The 23,218-nt window shown below is 56.8% G+C and overlaps 1 protein-coding gene and 1 long non-coding RNA gene across 5 annotated transcripts; one reads left to right on the forward strand and one right to left on the reverse strand.

Annotated features, from left to right (window-relative positions):
- Positions 1–1,236: 1,236 nt before the first annotated feature.
- On the reverse strand, positions 1,237–13,368 carry LOC117083342. The gene is made up of 3 exons (XR_004437055.1): positions 12,746–13,368; positions 12,347–12,637; positions 1,237–5,683 (listed from the first exon to the last, which is right to left on the reverse strand). It is a non-coding gene; the product is annotated as an uncharacterized LOC117083342 (long non-coding RNA).
- GATA2 (GATA binding protein 2) lies at positions 8,853–22,932 on the forward strand. 4 transcript variants are annotated; one of them, XM_033210879.1, is made up of 6 exons: positions 8,853–9,472; positions 15,316–15,589; positions 16,013–16,654; positions 18,351–18,496; positions 20,409–20,534; positions 21,037–22,932. In XM_033210879.1, the coding sequence occupies exons 2-6, from the start codon at positions 15,361–15,363 to the stop codon at positions 21,334–21,336; spliced, it is 1,443 nt and encodes a 480-aa protein (XP_033066770.1). In that variant the 5' UTR covers positions 8,853–9,472; positions 15,316–15,360; the 3' UTR covers positions 21,337–22,932. The 4 variants fall into 4 exon arrangements, with proteins under 4 accessions (XP_033066770.1, XP_033066773.1, XP_033066772.1 ...); XM_033210882.1 differs by lacking the exon at positions 8,853–9,472 and adding an exon at positions 9,499–10,376; XM_033210881.1 differs by lacking the exon at positions 8,853–9,472 and adding an exon at positions 10,388–10,621.
- The last annotated feature ends 286 nt before the right edge of the window (positions 22,933–23,218 follow it).

Genomic DNA, 23,218 nt, shown 5'->3' on the forward strand with positions numbered 1-23,218 from the left:
TTACATTAAATTTATATGGAGAAAATGGGAAAATTGACGTTTTTCTGGTATTAAGTTTCCACATCCAAGAACACGGCATGTCTTGCTCTTTTTTAGATCTTATTTTAAAATCTGTCAGAAGATTTAATTCCATCTCTGTTTCCAAACTTTTACTTCATATGCTTCATTTTCATAAATGATATACAGTGCCCTTTTGTGATGAAAATCCTGCCACTTCTTTTTTCAGCTAAAACACTGTGTGCCTTGTGAACATCAGCATGGATGCCTGCAAAGGAAGGGTCATGTGGCGTCCACCTGAAAAAGGTCCCAGCATCTGCTATCTGGCACCCTCAGGATGGGCTGTCTGCTGTGTCCAAAGTTTATTTCTGTGTCTTTTCCCTTCCTTCCTTCCTTCCTTCCTTCCTTCCTTCCTTCCTTCCTTCCTTATTTGAGACAGGGCCCTACTCTCTGTCACCTAGGCTGGCGTGCAGTGACACGATCACAGCTGATTGCAAGCTTCCATCTTCTGAGCTCAAGTGATCCTCCTGCCTTAGCCTCCCAAGTAGCTGGGACCACAGGTGTGCATCACCATGCCTGGCTAGTTTAAAAAATTTTTATTTTTAGTAGAGACAGGGTCTCTCTATGTTGCCCAGGCTGGGTATTTCTTAATTTCTTTTTTTTTTGTTTCAACAAATAGGGCTCCATGAATGTCTTTGGCCACATCTCTTTCTTGCTCATGAGTGAGGGCTTCTCATATGCCTGGAAGAGGAATGGCTGGGCCGTGTGGCATTCCAATCTTCAGCTTTGCCAGAAACAGCCAAATTATTCTGCAAAATTGTTGGAACAATTTACATTCCTGGTAATAGGGCAAGGGAATTCTTGCTTCTTTATGTTTTAGCGAGTGGCTGGAATTCTCCCCCGGCTTTTCTTCCTCGAAAACTTCTTTTTTCCGTCTTTACTTTGTAGTCAAAAGTTTTCATTTTGCATTTTAATCTCACTTTCCTATATAGGATATATGTAGATGTCAACCATTGTTAACAGCTTCTTTTGTTTTTCATCCAGAGAAATTCTGTAAATATGTAAGCAAATGTATATATTTTCTCTCCTTACCCCAGTTCTTAATCAAGTGGCAACACATTAGTGTACTGTACCTTTATTTTCACACAAATTCTATCTTGGGATTATGCCGTATCAGTATGCAAAGAGCTACTCTTTCCTTTTTCTTGTCTTTTCTTTCTCTCTCTCTCTTTTTCTTTCTTTTTTTTTTTTTTTTTGGCAGTGGCATAACATTTCACCTGTAGACAAACATCTTTTGTTTCCAAACTTTTGCCATAATCTATGAGGCTCTGGTGAATTTCCTTATACATTTTACAGATGTAAATCATATCTATCAGATAAAGTCCTATGAGTGGAATTCTCAGCTCAAAGGGTAAATGTATTTGTAAGTTTGATAGCGTCCTGTTGACCACCCCAACCAGAGAGTGCATCAGTGGACGCTTGCCCCAGGCTGTCTCCCCCATGCCCTTAGGAACATAATGCATTATCCCGTGTTTTGACATTTGCTAATACCAACAGGTATAAAATGGTATCTCAAAGTGTTTTTATTTTTAAAACAGCCTTATTGTGATATAACTGACATACTATAAAGTTCATTTGTTTTAAATGTACACTTCAATAAGTTTTAGTAAATTTATAGAGTTATAAACCATCACCACAATCTAATTTTAGAACACTTCCTTCACCCCAAGTATCCTGACATGGGTTAAATCTTCATTTCTCTGAGTGAGGGTATGTTTTCTTTCATTTAAGAGAGCCATTTCTATTTCCTTTCCATTGAATTTTCTGTTCATATGCTTTGCTCATTTTTTTTCTATTTTATTTTTTATTGATTTGTAGGTACTCTTTACATATTATGCTTCCAGATTAGTGTAAGTGCCTCTCCTCCAAAATTCACCTTGTGGTTCCAATTCTCACAGGCTGGAATTCATAGAACCTGTTGATGGGGCTGCTCCTTTACCACACGGTGAGCTGCCTGCACACAGTGACCATATTTGATTTTATTCCATGTCCTCTGCTGCCTAGCACAGGGCCTGGCCAGCATAGATCTCTGTGAGTAAGCCTGGACTCAGCAGCAGTCCATCTATGTTCTTTCTTCCCTCAGCATTCTTCTCATAATTTGTGGAGAGTTTTCAATCAGTATGGTGAGTCATATCTGATTCCTCCACTGGACTGACTGCTCCCTGAGGGAGGGCACCATGGCTGTTTTGTTTGCTGCTGTATATCTGGGGTCCATGACAGTGTGGCCTAGCACGTTATTTAAAAGTGCTGATGAGATGAATTTATTAACTAATTAATTACTCAGTGGTTTACAGTACCTGGAAGGAGAAAGATATTGGAAGGCTACAGAGATGGAAGGCCAAAACCAGCAGAGCCACAGCACCTGGTATTTCCATGAGGGGCACATCCCTTACCCGAGGACCTGAAGCGGTTGGGAGGGAACCCTGGTGCACAAGTCCACAGGCGGTAATACTGCAGGACTCCGCCATTATATTGTCATTCAGGAATACAGTCCCAGGGCAGCTCATCTTACAACTTTTCAAGAGAAGCTCGAAATGACGCTCTTTATGTGAAATCTCTCACTTCGAAATGTTGGCAATGATTAGTCACTGCACAGGCCCCTGAGACTTGGGCTGCCAATTTGCAAAGCCTGGGTTTACAAAACAGAACTCTTTTTAAATGCATGCTCACACATAATTCTGCCAGTAATCCTTGGGGGAGGTGGACAGAGGAAGACCCTGAGGCTCAGAGTAGAAAAATGACTTGCATACAGCCACCCAGCTGGTAGGGGTATGTGTGTGCGGAGGAGATGGAGGCAGTCCTGACACCCTGGCCTGAGCTGTCACACAGCTCCTCTTCCAGGAGGGAATTAGGGCATTTCTGAGGGAAGTGAAGCTAATTCTCAGAGCTCCTGGCCAAGGAGTTTGTCACAAGCCTGCCTGGGCAGGTGAAGCTTGGCCTGACACCTCTGAGTCCCTTCCATGGCAGAGATGGGCAGGTTGAGCTCCCACCTGGAAGCCCAGTTGGGCTGCGGCCTTCTCTCCGCTCTCTATACCTCGCTGTCTGTCCGTGCCCCACACACAGCAATTAATCATCACTGCCTCATGACAACTCTGGTATAATTATCTTGTATTATGAGTGAAGTCTCGCCAGCAGGCCAGCCCTCCCTAGAGAGGCCACCGCTCCCTGAGAGCTGGGTGAGAAGTGTTCTCCGCCCCCATGGGCACGGCGGGTGCAAGGATGTGGAGGGGCCTCAGTGGTTCTCTCTCTCCATCCCAGACCCCTCTGGGATGGGGACAGGTCAGTGGGGCTGGAGTGGCTGCTGAATGACTTACAAAAGTCATAGGGGGAAGGAGGAGTTACTGTAGTGATAAAGAGAAATGACAATGAAGAAGGCAGGTGGCTGGGCCCGTCCAGCCCCCTCTAGTCCTCATTCCCTCATTCCCAGAGTTGCGACTGATGCCAACCAATTGTCAGATACGATTCCAGTTGCTGAGCTGCAGCCACAAACAAAAGAGATCCTGCCCCCTCCCCCTCAAGGATCCTGGCATTCTAGAGGGAGAGTCAGACAACACACGCACAGGGGTGAGACTATTTCAGACTGTGTTAAGCACTATAAAAGAAATGCATAGACAGAGAAGAGTGGGGGACAGGGGAGAAACTTGGCTTTTGGAGAGTGACACTTGAATGGAGGCGGAATGCATTCGGGGTGGAGGGGACAGTAGACTGAAAGGCCCTGGGGTGGGAACACTCTGGAACAGGAAGAGAGTCACTGTGGCTGCAGTGAGGAAGAAGGAAATCAGGTCTGAGAGGTCAGTAAGGGCGACTACATAGGTTCTAAGAGTTTGGCTTTTATTCTAAATTCAGTGGGATGCATTCTCAGAATGCTGCCAACTAAACTGTAGCCTTTGGCAGTTTGCCCCCGTCTATAATTTCCTGCCCATCCATCCACCCATCCATCCCTCCCTCCATCCATTCTTTCAACAAACACTTATGGAGCACCTACTGTGTGTTAGTCTGGCCCTGAGGAACAGTGGTGACAAAGCAGAGCCTCTGCTCCCAGAGCCCGCCTTCTGGAGGTAGACCCTCACCCACCTCTTCTGCACGGGAACTGGCTCCGCGGACCCCACCCGAGACCCCGCTGCCGCCAGGTGGCGCTCTGCGCCTGCGCTTGGGCAGCGGCCGGGGGTCGCTGGGCCGGGGCCGGGGACAGGGACGGGGCGGGGGAGGGGCGGCCGGGGAGTGGGGGCGGGGCCCGCGTCGCAGGTTGTGTGACTTTGGGTTTGACCTGCCTGGAGATGAGCTAATCCCGCCGTATAATAGACTCCGGGGAGATAGGGAAAATGGCTGCGGCGCTATCTGCGTCGCCATGGGGACCATCGCGCGCGCGCGGGCGGGGCGCGAGCCTGGAAAAATACAGCCTTTGTCGGCGGCGCGTGTCACTCACGGCGCGGGGACCTCAGGCGGCGGGCTCGGGCTTCCTTGTCCCAGCTGCAGAGGCTCTGAGCCTCAGATGCCCGGGTGTCCCCCAGACTCCACGGACGGCCCCTCTTCCTTCCACATTCGCACTTTCCGTTTTGATCAAGAAAGTCTCCCGTGACACAGCATGTTCCACCCCATCGCTCTGGCGTCTGTCACCTCCGCACACACCATTCCCTGTCGCTTCCCCAGCCCGGAGTCCACCCACGCTAGCACATGGACAGGCCCCGACGACTGCCCTTCCCCCGTGCCCCTCTCGCAGCTCACCTGGGCACACCTGGGCAGAGATACAGCAGGACACACACAGCCTCACGCAGACCCGAGCACACCCCAAAGGCACGCCGGGCGGGAGCGGCGACACTTGCACACTCATGCCTGGCAGGCACAGGAAGCTTATGTGCCCCGAAACACAACGTAGGGTGGGCAACTGCATGCACACAGCACATCCACCCTAGCGGCCTCTGGCGTGCGCCCCTAAACAGCCACCTCCAGAGCAGACACAGTGAGGCACTCGCAGGATGCTTATCCGCTGCCCTCGGACGCGCGGGCTTTCACTCCCATTCCTCCGCCACGTGTCCAGCCACCCTGGGCCGCATGCTTGCCCACAAGCTTAGTGTGGCACCGCCTCCTGTGTGGACCCTCCAACCACCTCATCGGCCGCCTCCGGGGACTTAGCACACACGCATGAGTGTGTGAAACATGCATTTCAAAGATGTAGTCATATATACAGTTGCCCACAACCCAGATAGGCAGACACAAACACCCACTGCAACACACATCAATTCATACATGGAGCTGTACATAGACATGCAGACACACTCGGATACATCTCCTCCGGGCGCTCAGCACACACGCCTGCCATGCGTGTGCATGGATGGGCTCGCACACGTGCACTTTTTTGTGGTACACTTGTTTGACACACCCGCACACTAGCATCGGCATTAGCCCATGCACTGGCACACCCACGTGTCCATCCAAGCACGCCGGGCACACCGGGGCGCACACTCAGTGGCCCTGGCAGGCAGGCGGGTGGTGCGGGCACGGGGAGCCCGCGTGCCCCCAGCGGACGGCTATCTGCCTGCCCATCAGCGCGCGGATCTGCGGTGGTAAATGATGCATTCGATGGCGGGCGCATTTGTTGTGCGCTCTCTGAAAGGGCTCCGATAATCTGGAAGGCAGAGATAAGGAACACCATTTATTCCGCGGCACTTTGGAAACAATTCCCAGCCCTGTACAACCCCATTCTCCGGCAGCCTTCGGGAGCCGGGCAGATAACGATTGGCTATTCATTATCTTCGCCGGGAACAAAGATTAGCCGGCCCGAGATGAAAAATTACCCCGGACAGCGGCGCAGCCCCGCGCGGAGCCCCCTGCCCGCCGCCACCGCCCGTGCCTTGGTGTCCCGCCCTGCCCGCGGCCCGCAGCTTATGCCCAGCCCGGCCTCGCCGGGCTCCCGGCCTCCCGCGCGTTCTTCGAGCTTGGTGGCTAAGCCACCAAGTCTTTCCATCTCAGTCTGTCCATCTCATCCTGCCCATCTTTCCTTTGTGTCCCCACTCTTCTCTCTGGGGCCCTTCCCATCCCTGTCCCTCTTCTAGCATTGGCTCTTTGAGCCTCTCTGGGGTTCTCTTCCCATCTCTCTATTTTTGTCTTATCTCTCTGTCCTCTCTTATCTCTCTCATGTCTCTGTCCATGTCTCTCTGGTTATCATCTTCTCTGCTTTTATTCCCTTCTTTCTGACCCTTTCTGCCACTTTTTAGTTGTTTATTTCTATCTGTCTCCGAGTGTCCCGAAGTCCCAGGCCTGTCCCCACCAGTGCCTCTTCCTCATTGTTTTTAAAACATCTGTCCTTGGGCCTCCCATCTCTTTCCCCACTCCTTGTCTCTGTGGATCTTTCTGTCACCGAATCTCCATTTCTCTTCATCCACCCCACCCTGAGGGCCCCACATCTCCAGGCCTCATACCTCCTGCCCTCTCAAGGCTGTGAACCTGGCCACAGACCAGAGACTGGAAGGCTCCAGCCAGCTCTGGCCTGGCCAGCCCAGCCCCGCCTAGTAGGCAGGAGGCAGGTGGGGTGGGGAGGTGCAAGGCCTGGAACCCCCTTTCCAAGGAAATAAGACAGAAGTAGAAAAGGCCCCATAGGCACCCAGGCCCTGCTCCTGTGCTTCAGACAAGCTCTCCCATGCCCCTCCCCAATGAGGCCCAGGGCCTTGGGATCTGGTGGTCCCAATGAGGACACCTCATTAGAGCAGTTATTCAGCATGGCGCTGGAGACAGCAGATAAGCCTTATCAGCTCATCTCCCCTCCCACAGACAGACAGAAAGTGCCCCAGCAAATGGTACCCTGGAGCTCCACTGGCGGCCTGCCCTGCTGGTTAAGGAAGGTCTGGATGGTGGGTGATCCTGCAGGATGCACACCCCGCATGTCACCGAGGACACACTTTTCCACAGTCCACAGAACAAGGCAGTGCTGGCCACAGAAACATGCATTTCAAAGATATAGTCATATATACAGTTACTCACAACCCAGATACGCAGGCACAAACAGCCACTGCAACATACATCAATTCATACATGGAGTTGTACATAGACATGCAGACACACTCGGATACATCTCCTCCTCCCCACCATCAGTTCAAAGATACAATGATATACAATGATACCTATGCTGTTAAAGACAGATGCACACGCACACAGCCAAATACCTGTTCAAACACACAAACAACATGCCCCAACAGCCATCAATTAATAAACAGAATTATACATGGACATCCAGACACATGCAACATACCACACACACACCCCTACACATACACCAGTTTGAGGACACATGCAGATACCCAGGTACAAACTATTAAAGACACACACAGGCCAGGCGCTGTGGCTCATGCCTATAATCCCAGGACTTTGGGAGGTCAAGGTGGGAGGATTGCTTGAGTCCGCGAGTTTGAGACCAGTCTGGGCAACATAGTGAGACCATGTTTCTACAAAAATAAAAATAAAAAAATTAGCCAGGCATGGTGGCACATGCCTGTGGTCCCAGATACTCAGGAGGCTGAGGTGGGAGAATGGCTTGAGCCTGGGAGGTTAAGGCTGCAGTGAGCGGTGATTGAACCACTGCACTTCAGTCTGGGTAACAGATCAAGACCAGGTCTCAAGAAACAAACCAAAACAACAACAACAAAAATACACACAGTTTAACACATGCCTAGATACATGCACATACACACACAAACACACACTCCAAAACACGCCAATTCATAGACATGCCACACACTGCTACAGACACACAGGCAAACACTTGGAAGTCCCCACCCCTCTTTACACAAGTCTCTGACATGATGACCCCACAGACACAGAGCCAAAGGGACACACAACCATTTCCACAGACACACTCTCTTGTGCCAGCTTCCAGGGTCATGCTCTGAAATAGCCACATTGTGACCTACCGCCCAATACACAAACTCTCAGGAACCCACAAGAAGAAATGGACATACTAATACATCCAGTTTTGCAGACACTCCTGTGTGCTCATAAGTGTGCACAGACACACCTGGGCACACAGGACATAGACTGTGAGCCACACGCATAGAACACACAAACAATGCAATAGTCACCACCAGATTTGGAGAAAGACCTATAGACAGCAGGTGTCACAAAGGCCAGGGGCCAGAAACACTCCTCTGGGGCACACCTGGGCACAGGAGCACAGATTTCCCAGTCCTTCCAAGCCCACACACTTTCTCTCTGGGCCCAAGGTCCCCAGGTCACTCTTTGATCTGCTGGAATGGGAATCAGGGGTCGGGGTGGGGAGACACTGACTGGCTCAATCCCTTAGTAAGAACTTTGGCAGCACAAGAACTGAACTCTTTTTGCCCACAAACCCAGGGGCCTTCTGGGGATGAGGACTTCCACACTCCCTTTCTCCCCTCCTCCTGCCCCCCCACTTCTGTGAACAAGCCCTGTGCACCCTTCCCTGCTTCCCCCATTGTGAGAGTCTGCCCCAAGGAGATGGGCCAGAGGGACGCCAGACAGTGGACTTCTGAAGTGCTCAGGGTCCCCCAGAGTTAGGAACTGGAGTGGGAGTGGGACAGGGAGAGGGGCTACGCCTGCACTTAGCTAAACCAGCCTGGCAGTGAGGGCGTCCTGAGTGTGAGCCAGAGTGCCAAGTTGCATCTGATTGTGTGACCGTGTGTGTCGGTGTGACCCAGGCCGTCTGTCTGAGGATGTCCTCACGGCCACAGCTGCGTGCACATGTGTGCGTGTCCATGTGAGCACTCCTGGAAGTGGGTTGAAGACAGAGGAGCGGGCGTCTGTGTACCACTGTCAGTGAGTGCGTGTGCCCACAGCTCCTGAGGGTCCCCAGGGAGAGTTTCAGTAAAGACGTGTCCCAAGCTTTCTGAGCGAGCATCCCTGAGGTCAGGGGCGCGCGTGTGCGCTCCGGAGAGGGCGGGAGCGGCCTGGAGTGTGGATGCGCAGGGTGTGCACGCCCTGAGTGCCTAGCGGCCCTTGGCTGGCCAGGCGGCTGGACCTGGTAGGCCGGGTGCAGAGCCCCGGGCACCCTCCTGCCCCCTGCGGCGCTCCCGCCCCCGTCGCCACCCCCTGCCCCCCCGCAAAGTGATGTCGAAATAAAAAGCCGCGTTGCGGCCGGTGGGGGAAGAGAGAGGCAGCGTGAGCACGAGGAGGGTAGGGAGGCCAGCGCCGCCGCCGGGGCTCGGTGCTCAAGTCTGTCTATTGCCTGCCGCCACCTCCATCCTAGCAGGGCCCCATCGCCCACCAGGCGGACAAAAGCAGTCCGCTGAACACCATGCGGCCGCTCGGCGTGCCGCCCAGGCTCTGCTGGTGAGCGCCGCCACCCCGCGCCCAGGTCCCGCGAGCCCGCCTGCCGCGCACCTCGCCCTGCTCCCAGCTCTGCTCCGGCCCCGTCCGCCCGGGGGCGCCGCCCACCGCGCCTCGCTCGGTGAGTTCCCTCCACTTCCATCCGCCCGGGCCGGGCCCTTTCCGCCCCCGGCCCGGCCCGGCCCGGCCCGCCTGGCACCCGAATCTCTTGGTCCGTTTGCCCTGTGGCCCCTACCTTTGGGGCTCGCCTTGGCCTTGCCAGAGACCGGAAACCCTGGTTATAGGGACTTCAACCAGAGGGAGTATTTGGTGATCCGGGCACAGCAGGCCCGCCTCGGGCCTCCTGTCTTCCCATTTCTCGGAGCCACAGGCCACGAGACCCCGGCATTCCCAAAGCCTCGCAAAGCACCCCCGCCTCCTGCCCCCCGAACTGGGGCCTTTGTCTCGGTCGCCCCCAACCCCCAGGCCGCGGCGGCGGATGCGTCCGAGCCGGGCAGCCGAGCGACGGCTGCACCTGCCGGCTGGTCCCGTGCGCCGGCTTTTCGCGGCTTAACCCGGCTCGCTCCTGTTTGCGCCCCCGCGCGCTGCGCCCCGCAGACCTTTATCCTGTGTGACTGGGGTGCGTGTGGGGCAGAGCGCCGGGTCTGGAAGTCTCCCCCCACCCCAAGCCGGAGTCTGAATCCGTTTAGTGGGATTTCAATAAGAATGGGGCCGCCGCGGGCTCGAAGATCTGCCGCTGGTAGGCGTAGACGACGTTCTGGATCTGTCTGAAAACCGGGCATTTAAAATTATTCGGTGGCGGCCAGGCTTGAACTCCGGGTTGCTCCAACTCCGAGGGGAAAGGCCCCGCGTTCAGGGCCCCCATGTGTGGCGGCCGCTCCTTTACCGGAAAACAAGGAAGGAAATTCGTTGTTTTGGAAAAAGCCTCCTCTCCCGAGGTTGGGAACATCTGGTGGTGAGCTCCAGGTCTACGCAGGCACCCCGTACTGGGATTCGTTTATGAGCAGGCAGGATTCGAGAACCAGGTAGGGCCCGTGCGGCAGCCAAGGCGTCTGGAGAGCGTTTCCCAGGCGGGTTGACAAATTGCAGACAAATTGTGTCTAACGAAACGGATTTACCAGTTGTCAGGCCGCCGGCCCCTGCCGCTCCGAGTAAACCCTCCGAGTAAACCCTCCGAGTAAACCGTGGCTGTTCGTGGAGGAGGGAGAAGCACGGCCCGATTGTCTCCGGGTCTCAGCAGGGTCCCGCGGGGAGCCTGCCAGGCTTTAAGGTAGGGGTCAGAAGCCAGAAGCGATATCGAATCTCGGAGGCGCCTGGGTCCAGGGTGCCGAGGAACCTAGGACGTGGGGGGCCACAGTCTCTACAATTCCCAAAGACGCAGAACAGGAATGGGGTGGGAGAGCCTGCACTGAGGCCGAGGGAGGGAGCCTTCTGCTTTGGGGGGCTGGAATTGAACCCCAAAGAGCAGGAGGGGCCGTTATAGCCGTAGTCCCTCCTTGGGCACACCCCTCCCCCCCTCCAGGGATGGCTGCTGGCCTGAGATCTAATGCCTCGGCTTTAAGGGAACTTCCAAACCCATCTGCTAAGGCATCCCACTTCCTCCCCGTACCCCTCAAGGTTTATTGCCAATGTGGGACTGGGAGGCTGCTGGGTTGCGAATTAAATTTCTCTATGGAAGGTAATCCCATAGCAAATGGGTTTCCTTGACACCCCACCCCCAGCCCCACACTGCGGGCCAATTAGCTGCCCATAAGGAAAAGGCGAGAAGAATTAGGTTACAAAGGGAGGGCAAACTTATGGTCCCAAAGGGGCCACCTCGGATGAGCTAAGTTTAAACAAAGGGCTCAGAGGGGAGGGCTGGATGGCCGGGGAGACCTGGGCAGCTCTGTGTCCCACCTGGGACCAGCGGCTTAGTAGAGGCCTGAGAAGCACTCTAGAACCGGATACCAGATCTGCTACCTCCCCAGCTCCCAGGCAGAAGCACCCAGGTCAAATTGTGGCGATCACCTATGTGAGTTCTCGGGCCACTTGAAAAGGGTCCTTCGAAAATTCTGTTTCCTGAATGACCTTCTCCAGTCCTCGGAGAAATCTTGTTCCCAAGTAAGGAAAGTGACAGCTTCTTAATGTGATGGCAGCGCCAGCATTTCCAGCTATGCTCCCGAACAAACAAAATACTGAAAAAGGGAACGTGTCCCTCTGAAGGTGTTCTGGGGACCCCAAAGTTCGAGCCCATAAACAGGAGTAAATCTGCTCTCACCAGGTCTGGAACAGCGCCGCAAGACCCCAGCCGATTCTGGGGGCTGCGTTGACCCTCCCCGGGAGTTTGTTTGGGGCCCGAGGTGGGAGGACCATGTCTTCGGCCTAGTGGGGAGGGGCCCGGTTGGTGTTCCTCGGTCTGCCTGACTCACACAGACATTGACGAGCGCGGGTCCCCCTTTACTGTCCATCTGGGCGCCGTGCTACCTGGCGCCACATTTCTCTTTCCCAGGCGGGTTCGTTTCCGCCAGAGAATGCAGCAGTCCCGCATCCTACGCAGGACCTGCAACCGATGTGGAGGCTTCGGTCAAGCCGTCCCCTGCCTGCGTTGTCGAGGAAGGCAACCCCAAGGCCTGAAGGGACCTGGCAGAACTCCTCTTTCCTTTTTTTCCTCTACACCCAGATTGCGGACAAGGAGGCTGGTTCAGGTCTCCTGAGGCCCCCGCTCAAGCACTCCTTAGCCGTCCTGCTAAGCCCCTCTGTGCGGCGATTTTCTGAGCTGCCGAGCGGGGTAATTAAATCCCCTCCCTCGCTCCGCTCTGTGCCAAGGCAGGCGGCAGTGCAGGGCTGACGTTTGGGCAGGGGACTCAGCCACGCTGGCCACCTCCACTACCGCAGTGGCCGGGACCCTGCCGCGAAGGGGTTAGACGCCGAGCTCGCTGCGCTGAAACTGGGGATACACACAGAACGGGGGAGGGGGTAGTTTTTACCGCGCCAGTGGGAGAAAAAGGAGAATTACCTGCTTTCTCGAGGGCCGCGCGTAGCCACTTCCCTGAGAGCCGCCGCACCGATCGCGGCCGGGCGGGAAGCTTCCGCTCGGCCCTGGTGTTCACAGCCCAGCGGCCAGCTGCCGGTCTGCCTTCCGCGCTGGGTCCCAGGGTTCGCGCTCGAGCAGGGTAGCTTTGCCGGACACGGGCGATTATCCCTGGGGACGCGGTGTCTTTGAGAGGGTCTTGCTAGTCTCCGGAGACGCCAAATAGGCTCGAACTCCGCGGCGATCTCATTTTACGCATTGATGAAGAATCGTAAGCTAAAGGATGGGAAAAGTTGAGAAACAGACGGACAGAGAGACAGTGGGTCCCGGCGGGACCGCACGCGTTGAGGGGAGCACGAACTGGGAGACACGGAGACGGCTCACCTGCCCGGCCTGGCCGCGGAGGCCCGGCGCCAAGGGCCTCGCGCTCGGCCTCCCGCCCCGGCGCGCCTTCTCGGGCTGGCGCCGGCCTCCGCTCCCGCAGAGTGGAGTTCCGAGCAGACTGGGCTCCGCGCGCTCCAGAGTGGAGGGGAGCGGGAGGCTCAGCAGGCGGCTCGGGCAGGCGGGTCCCCCAAGGGCACGAGACGCGCTGGTTCCCAGCCCAATGGAGCTCTGCGCCCCCCAGCCCCGCGCTTTACCTGCGCTGGGGCCTTGGACAGACAAACGGACGCCAGACGCCTAGGCAGGAGGAGGCCTCAGCCTGAGCCCCGCGCCCCCTTGGCGCTGCCCTGAGCTGGCCTGGGAGGGGGTGACGGGGGCGCGCCCGCGGAGCTGGGCCCAGCCGGGCGCCCCCGGAGCTGAGGGGACCGAGGGCTTTCCTCCCTCCTCGGATTATTAAAAAGTTCATTTCCTGGCGAATCGGGTGACGTCAGGGGCTCGGCGTCGCGGTGGCGGGGCCGCCCGGCCGGAGAAGCCGCCTCCAGTTACCCAATTACCGACTGTCAATCCCGCTGCCCCTCCCCCACTCTCCCGGGGGTGGCCGGGACCCCAGCCCTCCTCCTGCCCCCGACCCACCCAGGGGCCCTCTGGACTTCTACCCCGCCAGCCTCGGGACCAACAGGGAAGAGGGCTGGAGGACGCTGTTGAGTCCCCCCAGTACTCGGCACCTGTCTAGGTCCCCCCAAATGCCTTTGTCCTGGAACCCCTCCTCGGTCCGGGGCCGCCTTCGAGCCTTGGTCTCCCCAGTCTGTACAATGGGAGGGAGCAAGACTTGTGCGCCCGGCCCACTCGACTCATAGAGCCGATCTCCGGGCTGGAAGTGAGTGGGGAGCAGTTTCAGGTGACTTAGAAGACTGAGACCTCAGACCACCGCTTCCCCCTCACCAGAGGCCACCTCGGGGACCCCTGGAGGAAAAAATGCCACCTCCTGCCCGGGGGCGTCTCCCTCCAGCTGGCGCCGGCGCCAGTCCGGGTCTCCATGGCCTCGCCCCAGGCAATTGGGCCCGTTGGCCTGCGAAGGCCACGCCTGGGGAGGGGATGCCCCCTCCCCCCCTCTGGAGCCACCGGCCCGGCCACCTCCACTGGGTCAAGCACAGCCCTGAGCGGCCGCGTGTCCGAGGCCCAGGTGCCCTCTAGAGCCCTGTAGTTCCTGCCCCTCTCTGCCCCTCCCGGCTCCTGCTGTTCCACCGCTGTACTGCATGCCCTCCCAACCCCCCGTCCACTCAGACAGCGCCCGAGCTAGGGGAGGGAAAGATCTGGGTAGGTAACTGCGCTCGGACTGACCACGTTCAGCAGTGAAGGAGCGTGGCGGGGTTAGAGTCTCGGGGAGAGGCCATCCAGAGGGTGCGCGGCCCGGGCTCCTGGGGAGGGGGCAGTTGGTTAGTTACTGCTAGTTACGCCCAGAGCGTCAAGGGATCCCGGAGTGTTCGCAAGAGGGGCTGCAGGGATCGGGCCTTGGGGTGAGGGTCCCTTAGTGGTGGGGCGCGTTGGCAGCAGGGGCCTCCAGGAGCGCGCAGGGAGGGGACCCGCCGGCGGAGGGGGGCTGGCCCGCGGGTCAGTCCGGGAGTCCAGCGGTTCGGGAATTGCGGACGCAGCCAATGGGAGGCGGAGGCTGGGAGGCGCGCGGCGCTGATTGGCTGGCGTGGGCTTCTTAGGCGTGCGCTGCCCCCGCTTCATGTCTGTGCAGGAGTAGGCAGCTGGCGCCAGGGCGGCCGGAGGATGCCGAGGGGCCGGAGCCGGGAGGGCCCGAGGCCGAGGCGCAAGCTACCCCCTGCTCCTACCCTGTAAGCCCCGCCAGCCTCTGGACGTGCTGTCCCTGGGCCCGTCGCCCCCGGGGCTCCCGCCGGAGCTCCTTCACTCTGAGGCCGAGTCCCTACCCTCCCCACGGCTGCGTGTGTAAGTTTGGGGTTCGAGAGCCGCCTGGGGCGCTCCTAGCTTTGAGGGGACTCTGGGGGGACTTAGGGCGGGGTGACCAGGCTGCGGGCTACTGCTTTGGTGTGCCTTGTTGAGAGGTCCTGATTGTGCCGCTTAGGACTGCACTCAGGGGGCTGCGTGTACATGTTTTGGGGGTTGAGGTCAGTATCTGGCGCCAAGCGTGGGTGTGTGCGTGTTGCTGGGATCAAGTGCCCCACTGGGTGCCCGGATTCCTGTCTGCAACTTTTGAGTCTGTGTTCATGTGTTTGTCTACCGGGCGGGGGGGCTCAGTGTGAGTGTCCGACTGAAGTGCTGCTCTGTGCGTTTGTTGGGGTCACTGGTGTCGGGACCCGTCCCCGGGTGTGACCCCATGTGCACGGGTGTGTGATTCTGCAGCCGCGGGTCACCACGTGAGTGTGCGTGGCTGAACCCCCTCCCCCGCCTTCCTTTCGTTTTGAGCCTTGGGCTTTCCTCCCACCCGGGACTGGTGCTCTTTCTCATCGGAGCTGGGCTGGGGCTCCGCGGCGCGCGGGACACCTCGTGGTGGGACTTTGGGGCTGTCAGGCCCTGGCGGCACGCCTCACGCCCCCTTCCTCGCGCAGGGCCGTTGCCGCCTCCACCCAGACCCCGAGCCGCCGCCGCCGGCCATGGAGGTGGCGCCGGAGCAGCCGCGCTGGATGGCGCACCCGGCCGTGCTGAATGCGCAGCACCCCGACTCGCACCACCCGGGCCTGGCGCACAACTACATGGAACCCGCGCAGCTGCTGCCTCCAGACGAGGTGGACGTCTTCTTCAATCACCTCGACTCGCAGGGCAACCCCTACTACGCCAACCCGGCTCACGCGCGGGCGCGCGTCTCCTACAGCCCCGCGCACGGTGAGCGCTGGGCCGGTGGTGATGGGAACCCAGGCGCCGCGCGCCAGGCTAGGTAGGGGAGGAGGGCCCGGCTGCTTGCTTCCCGGATGTGGGATCCGCAGGAATAGAGCTGCTGAAAAATCGGGACGGGAAAGGTGGGGACAGCGGCCGATTGGGGAGGGTCTGGGACCTACAGGGTTTCTGCCCACTTTCAGCTGGCCCGTGAGGGTTCCCTGTAGGGCCTGTCCGGTGGGGTTCCTTCTATGCCACTTGTCCTTCAGCTCGGATTGACATTCCTGATTATTACCGGTGGAGTGTTATGTTTCTGGTTTTTTTTGGGAGGCGATGACTGCTGGTTCTGGGAGTCGTGATCTCATGTCTGTCCCTACCTCTGCCTACCCTGATCTTTTTGCCCACCCTGACCCTCTCTCTCTCTGCCCGCAGCCCGCCTGACTGGAGGCCAGATGTGCCGCCCACACTTGTTGCACAGCCCGGGTTTGCCCTGGCTGGACGGGGGCAAAGCAGCCCTGTCTGCCGCTGCGGCCCACCACCACAACCCCTGGACCGTGAGCCCCTTCTCCAAGACGCCACTGCATCCCTCAGCTGCTGGAGGCCCTGGAGGCCCACTTTCTGTGTACCCAGGGGCTGGGGGTGGGAGCGGGGGAGGCAGCGGGAGCTCAGTGGCCTCCCTCACCCCCACAGCAGCCCACTCTGGCTCCCACCTTTTCGGCTTCCCACCCACTCCACCGAAAGAAGTGTCTCCTGACCCCAGCACCACGGGGGCTGCTTCTCCAGGCTCATCTTCCGCGGGGGGTAGCGCAGCCCGAGGAGAGGACAAGGACGGCGTCAAGTACCAGGTGTCACTGACAGAGAGCATGAAGATGGAAAGTGGCAGTCCCCTGCGCCCAGGCCTAGCCACTATGGGCACCCAGCCTGCTACACACCACCCCATCCCCACTTACCCCTCTTATGTGCCGGCGGCGGCCCACGACTACAGCAGTGGACTCTTCCACCCCGGGGGCTTCCTGGGGGGACCGGCCTCCAGCTTCACCCCTAAGCAGCGCAGCAAGGCGCGTTCCTGTTCAGGTAAAGGCAGGTGCTGGGGACTTCGTGGAAGAGGGGAGCATTTGCGTTTTTGTGGTGGAGGGCTGTGACTTGGGAGAGGGGGCAATGTCGGTTTCCCAGATCTGGGAATGGGTGATGTCCTCTCTAATAGTCCCCAACAGATGTTTGAGACCCCTGGGTGGGAGAGAGGAGACTCTAAAACTTTTACCATTTTCTTAAGTGTTTCCGGTGGACCCCCAAAGTTCAGTTCCTTGACCCAGGGTTGGTCACTGCCTGACCAGGACACAGAATGGGAATTCCCCCTTCCCCTTCCTGAATCCTAAGTGAAAATTCAAGCCACCTCAGGACTTAGCATGTGAAGCAAGGGAAGTGAGTCTGTATGTGCATGTGTTTGGGAGCATGCGTGCATGTTGTGTGTGCATGTTTCAGGCATTCCGGAGGTTCCAGACCCTTAAGGAATCTGGGTCTCCAACTCAATCAGTTTGATCTTGGGATTTCGATGGATCCCCCATCTCCTTGGGAGATTTCCCCCAAAGCAAAATTCCCGGGACCTGCTCCTGCTCCCTGCCCTGGCCAGGCCCTTCCCTCTCCCTCCCTGAGGGCTGGAGTGAGGGGATGAAACTGCAGTGTGCCCGCCCCTTTTCCCGCAGCTGGCCAAACTGGGTTTGTCCAAGAATCTGGCCACAGAGCATAAACCCAGAAACTGGTGGCTAGTGTGGAGTTCCTGCTATCCATGTCTCTTTACCTGGTCCCTTTGAGCCACAGAGCAGGAAGGTTTTTAAAACAGTTACTCCTGAGGGCAGGAACCACCTTCTTTTGCCAGTCTGTACTGCTCATTTATTTTAAACTAAATCAAGAACAACTTCCTGGGGAACACGATGCCAGGCAGCGATCCTGCTTAACTTCGTCCCCAGCCCCAGCCCCAGCCCCCGCTGGTCCCAGCCCCCGCTGAGCCCAGGCTCAGGATCCCAGTTCTGCTCTGGCCCCTCAGCTTGTGTTTTCTTGGTCCTTTTCCCCAAGTTTGTTTTGCATTTTATTTGAATTCCAGATGGCCTTTTAACTGGAAAAAAAAATTACAAACAAAAAACCGAGGCCACTTATCTAAAAAAGAAAGAGCTTATTATTTATTTTATTTTAAAGAACAACAACTTCGGTCCATTTTTTCCAGGTCTCAGAAAAATTCTAGGGCTTCGGTGGAAGAGGAGAAAAATTGGGGAGAAAGAGGGAAATGATTCTGGACTTAGAGCAGAAAGACGGGCTGGGGCAGACACAGCTGGGTAGAAAGGAGAGGGACAAAAGAGGAGAGGGAAAGAGGCGCGCCGGAGCGGGAAGGAGAGAGCCTCCTGGGCCCAGCCAGGTTGAGCTGGGTGACTCCTGCCACTGCCCTACCCTCGGCAAAGTTTGCAGTAAATACGCTCCTGGTTGCTCCAGAACGCCTGGGGCCCTGGGCCCCTCCTCCCCTCCTCCTTCGTTTCCATCTCTCCTCGGGAGGATTGGAAGCAGGGGATTTGGCCTTAAAGGACTCTGGACCTGGGCCCCCTCCCATGTGGGAAACCCTCTGGGTCCCTCTTCCTGCCCAGGCCGTCGCAGCCAGGCCCAGGCCAACCGTGTGCCTGAGAGGCACCGGCACTGCTTGGCCGGTGCTCGCCTGCCCTGGGTTCCCTCCAGAGACCTTGCCGGTTAAGCAGGCCCTGTGTCTCTCCCTGTCCCCCTGCAGAAGGCCGGGAGTGCGTCAACTGCGGGGCCACAGCCACCCCTCTCTGGCGGCGGGACGGCACCGGCCACTACCTGTGCAATGCCTGTGGCCTCTACCACAAAATGAACGGGCAGAACCGGCCACTCATCAAGCCCAAGCGAAGACTGGTAGGAGTGGGCACAGGTGGCTGGGAGGGGGCTTCTGGGCAGGAGCTGGCGGTTAATTAAGGGGAAAAAAACTCCTTCAAATGCAGACGCTTTGCCGCTTGAAATCCTCTTTTGTCATGAAAAGCACTGGGATGTCAGTTGGGTCATCCCTCTTTCTGGCCAGATTCTTTCGGGCCAGATTTCCTCCTCGGGTATAGGGAGCCCACCGGGTACCCTTGCGCCACCCCACTGTGTTCCGGGATCCCCAAAGTTGAGTGTCCACGGGCTGGACTCCTGTCCTCTGGCCTCTGCTTAGCTCTTTTTTAAAAATAGGGCCATGAAGTATTTTTCCTTGTGGCTCAGCCCTCCCCAACAGCCCCACTCACAAGCTCCTCGTGCTTATTTAAATAAAACACAAACTCACACCGGCCGCTAAAAAAACCTGCCCTTTATTATTTTTCCATGGAGTCACCTATACTGTGTATTTTCATTTGAGTGATTTTAAAAAAATGCCCTTTCGGATCTCCTGCCGGAGTTTCCTATCCGGACATCTGCAGCCTGAAGATAAGGAAACTTCATGTATCTGTTTCCGGACTCTGCGAGTTTTTAGAGTCTCCTCAGCTCAGTCCTGCCTCTTGCTGGGCTGTTTTGAAATTTCTAATACCCTCCACTCTGCAAATAATGCGTAAAATGCTAAGAATAATAAATATATTTTTTCAGGGCGAAGTGATTTATGAGGCTTAAATCGTTCCCTGCTTTGGGGGCCTTTTTTTTCCCCTGGAGCGAGGGCGGGGTGAGGCCCGGGTGGGGGTAGAGGTGGAGGACGCGGCGTTGGCCCCTGAGTCAGAATTCCAGCTTCAGGCTGCTTACTCACCCCTCCCTGCCCCCGCGGCTGCAGTCCCTCTGTCCCTTCTGTGACCAGGCTTGGGCCTGGGGCCGTTCCAGGCTCTGCAGGCCTCAGCCTCCAGCTCCCAACACTTGCCACCTGGTGCACTCCTGCCTGCGGTTCTCTGGGAAGTGTTGGGGGACCCCTTCTGTCACTGTGGGGTTGGCGTTGGTGGAACCGGGAGAAGGGATCTGCTTTCTTGGGTAAAGCCTCCCGCTGGCTTCTCTCTCCAGGGACCAGGCACTCATTTCCAGACCCTGCCTCTGCCAGGCGTTTCCTGAGGGACTAGGACTCAGAGGGGCTGGGGGTGTTAAAGCTCTCAGGGTTGGGGTAGGGGTGGCTGCATAGGTGGGGATCAGCATTCGGGTCAGCTGAAGGGATAGAAAAGTTCTGTGTCTGCACTGCCCACTGTGGTAGCCCCTGGCCACATGTGAATATTGATCACTTGATATGTGGTTAGTGCAATTGAGGGAACTGGATTTTTAATTTTGTTAATTTGTAGTTAGATCTTATTTAAATGGCTCCCTGTGGCCAGCTGCTACGGCGTGAGACGGTGCAGCTCTGCACTCTGTAAACCTGTGCTGGCCTCAGCTATACTGGCTCACCCAGGATTATGGATTTTGAGCAGAGTTGTGCTAGAGGAGACACAGAATCAGCCCCAGATCCAGGGGCTCAAGGGGGACCAAGCCAGCTCGGCCTCAGGATGCCTGTGCTACTAGAGAGGCCCTTCTCAGGGCCTCAGTTTCCCCATTTATGGAGTTAGAGTGCAGGGTAGTTGGGGGAGGTAGCTAATTCTGCCCTCTAGCTCTTGCAATCTCATTGATTCTAACATCAGGCTTCTGAGAGTTCTTTATTCCAAAGTTCTGTGAGTCTTGACATTTCATTCTCAAATTCTGAAATTCCATGGTTCTGAGATGCTTTGATTCCCCTGTGAGATTTAGCCCTCCTTGACTGAGTTGGTGGGGACTGGGGCTGGAGCGAGGGTCAGGGAGGGAGGTCGAGGTGGGCGTGGGAGCCCAGCCTGCTGACGCTGCCTTGCCCTCCCAGTCGGCAGCCAGAAGAGCCGGCACCTGTTGTGCAAATTGTCAGACGACAACCACCACCTTATGGCGCCGAAACGCCAACGGGGACCCTGTCTGCAACGCCTGTGGCCTCTACTACAAGCTGCACAATGTGAGTGTGCCCCGCCCCGGCCGCCCCACCCCTCCCTGGGGACCTCTGCTCTTTGTGCCGCCAGGCAAGAGGCCCCAGCCACAATATCCAGCTTGGCTTGGCTTGGGAAGCCGCTGCCCTGAGCGAGCGCCAGAAGGGCTTCCCGTAAGAGGGGGCGCCTTGCCTCTGTTCAGGAGATGGAGCTGGCTAGGACAGGGTCTCAGGGGGTAAGGAAGTGGTTTCTCTGCTTAAAAAAGGTCAAGGTGGAGGGGAGGACTTCAGTTGGCTGCGCAGTGCTGGTATGCGGTGGGCAGAGCCAGGGAGGGTGTGGATCAACCCCATACACCAGAACCTGCCCTTCCTGGAATTGTAGCCATCTGGTGATGGGACTGTGAAGGTCGGGCACAATTCCTGGCTTCCTGGGACCCTCAGCTTGACCTGCCTCTGGTCCACGCTGTGGCAGGGGTGGGACATGTTGCTGGAGGAAAGAACTGGCCCTCTGAAAGCTGGTGGTTGCCTCTAGGTTAACAGGCCACTGACCATGAAGAAGGAAGGGATCCAGACTCGGAACCGGAAGATGTCCAACAAGTCCAAGAAGAGCAAGAAAGGGGCGGAGTGCTTTGAGGAGCTGTCAAAGTGCATGCAGGAGAAGTCATCCCCCTTCAGCGCAGCTGCCCTGGCTGGACACATGGCACCTGTGGGCCACCTCCCGCCCTTCAGCCACTCCGGACACATCCTGCCCACTCCGACGCCCATACACCCCTCCTCGAGCCTCTCCTTCGGCCACCCCCACCCATCCAGCATGGTGACCGCTATGGGCTAGAGAACAGATGGACGTCGAGGACCGGGCACTCCCAGGATGGGTGGACCAAACCCTTAGCTGCCCAGCATTTCCCGAAGACCGACACCACTCCTGCCAGCCTGGCTCGGTCCAGCACCCCTTCTCCTGGAGGGCGCCCAGCAGCCTGCCAGCAGTTACTGTGAATGTTCCCCACCGCTGAGAGACTGCCTCCGCACCCGGCCGCTGCCCAGGTGGGGTTTCCTGCATGGACAGTTGTTTGGAGAACAACAAGGACAACTTTATGGAGAGAAAAGGAGGGGACGGGACAGACGAAGGCAACCATTTTTAGAAGGAAAAAGGATTAAGCAAAAATAATTTATTTTGCTCTTGTTTCTAACAAGGACTTGGAGACTTGGTGGTCTGAGCTGTCCCAAGTCCTCCGGTTCTTCCTCGGGACTTGGCGGGTCCACTTGCCAGGGCTCTAGGGGGCAGATTTGTGGGGACCTCAGCCTGTACCCTCTTCTCCTCTGGCTTCCCTCTCTGAAACAGCCAAACTCCAGGCTGGGCTGAGCCAAAGCCAGAAGGGCCACGGCCCCGGGAGGGTGAGCTGGTGCCTGCTTTGACGGGCCAGGCCCTGGAGGGCAGAGACAATCACGGGCGGTCCTGCACAGATTCCCAGGCCAGGGCTGGGTCACAGGAAGGAAACAACATTTTCTTGAAAGGGGAAACGTCTCCCAGATCGCTCCCTTGGCTTTGAGGCCGAAGCTGGTGTAACTGTGTCCCCTTAGCGCAAGCCACAGCCTGTCTTGTTTGTCAGGTGGACCCTGTAAATACATCCTTTTTCTGCTAACCCTTCAACCCCCTCCCCTCCTACTCTGAGACAAAAGAAAAAATATTAAAAAAAATGCATAAGCTTAACTCACTGATGAGTTGTTTTATTTTAAAACTCTTTTTGGGTCCAGTCGATTGTACATAGCCACAGAAGCCCTGCTACGAAAGGAGTAAACCCTACACACAAGGTTGGAGCTTTGCAATTGTTTTTGGAAAAGAGCTGGGATCCCACAGCCCTAGTATGAAAGCTGGGAATGGGGAGGGGCCTTTACTGCCCTTGGTTTCCCAGGGCTGGTTGGCATTTGCTGGCCTGGCAGGGGGTGAAGGCAGGAGTCGGGGGCAGGTCAGGACCAGGACCCAGGGAGAGGCTGTGTCCCTGCTGGGGTCCCAGGTCCAGCTTTGCTGTGGCTGTCTGGATCCTTCCCAAGGTACAGCTGTATATAAATGTGTCCCGAGCTTAGATTCTGTATGCGGTGATGGCGGGGTGTGATGGCCTGCGAGGGGCCCCTGGCCCAGGAGGAGGATTGTGCTGATGTAGTGACCAAGTGCAATATGGATGGGCAGTCGCTGCGGGGAGCACCAAGGCCAGAAGTAACTTATTTTGTACTAGTGTCCGCATAAGAAAAAGAATCGGCAGTATTTTCTGTTTTTATGTTTTATTTGGCTTGTTTTATTTTGGATTAGTGAACTAAGTTATTGTTAATTATGTACAACATTTATATATTGTCTGTAAAAAATGTATGCTATCCTCTTATTCCTTTAAAGCGAGTACTGTTAAGAATAATAAAATACTTTTTGTGAATGCCCCTGGCCTGTCTTGTGGGCTCCCAGGGTGCCGAGTCCCGGGTGTGAATTTGGGCAGCCAGATTGCATTGCTCTTGTCGGCGGGGTGGCTGCGACGGGAAGGCCCCTGGAATCCAGGATGGGGCCCTGTTGGGCCTGGGTCTGATTTTGCCACTGACGTCCTGATGCTCCTCCCCTGAATTGCTCCCATCTGGAGATCCTGTCACTGCACCAGGGGTCCTAGTGAATGGGAGGATACTGGGGAGGCGCAGGGAGGCTGTGGTTTCTCCAGCCTGTGGTCCACCCCTGA

The sequence above is a fragment of the Trachypithecus francoisi genome, unplaced genomic scaffold (assembly GCF_009764315.1).
Source record: "Trachypithecus francoisi isolate TF-2019V2 unplaced genomic scaffold, Tfra_2.0 Lachesis_group0, whole genome shotgun sequence".
In the NCBI taxonomy this organism is placed as follows: Eukaryota; Metazoa; Chordata; class Mammalia; order Primates; family Cercopithecidae; genus Trachypithecus; species Trachypithecus francoisi.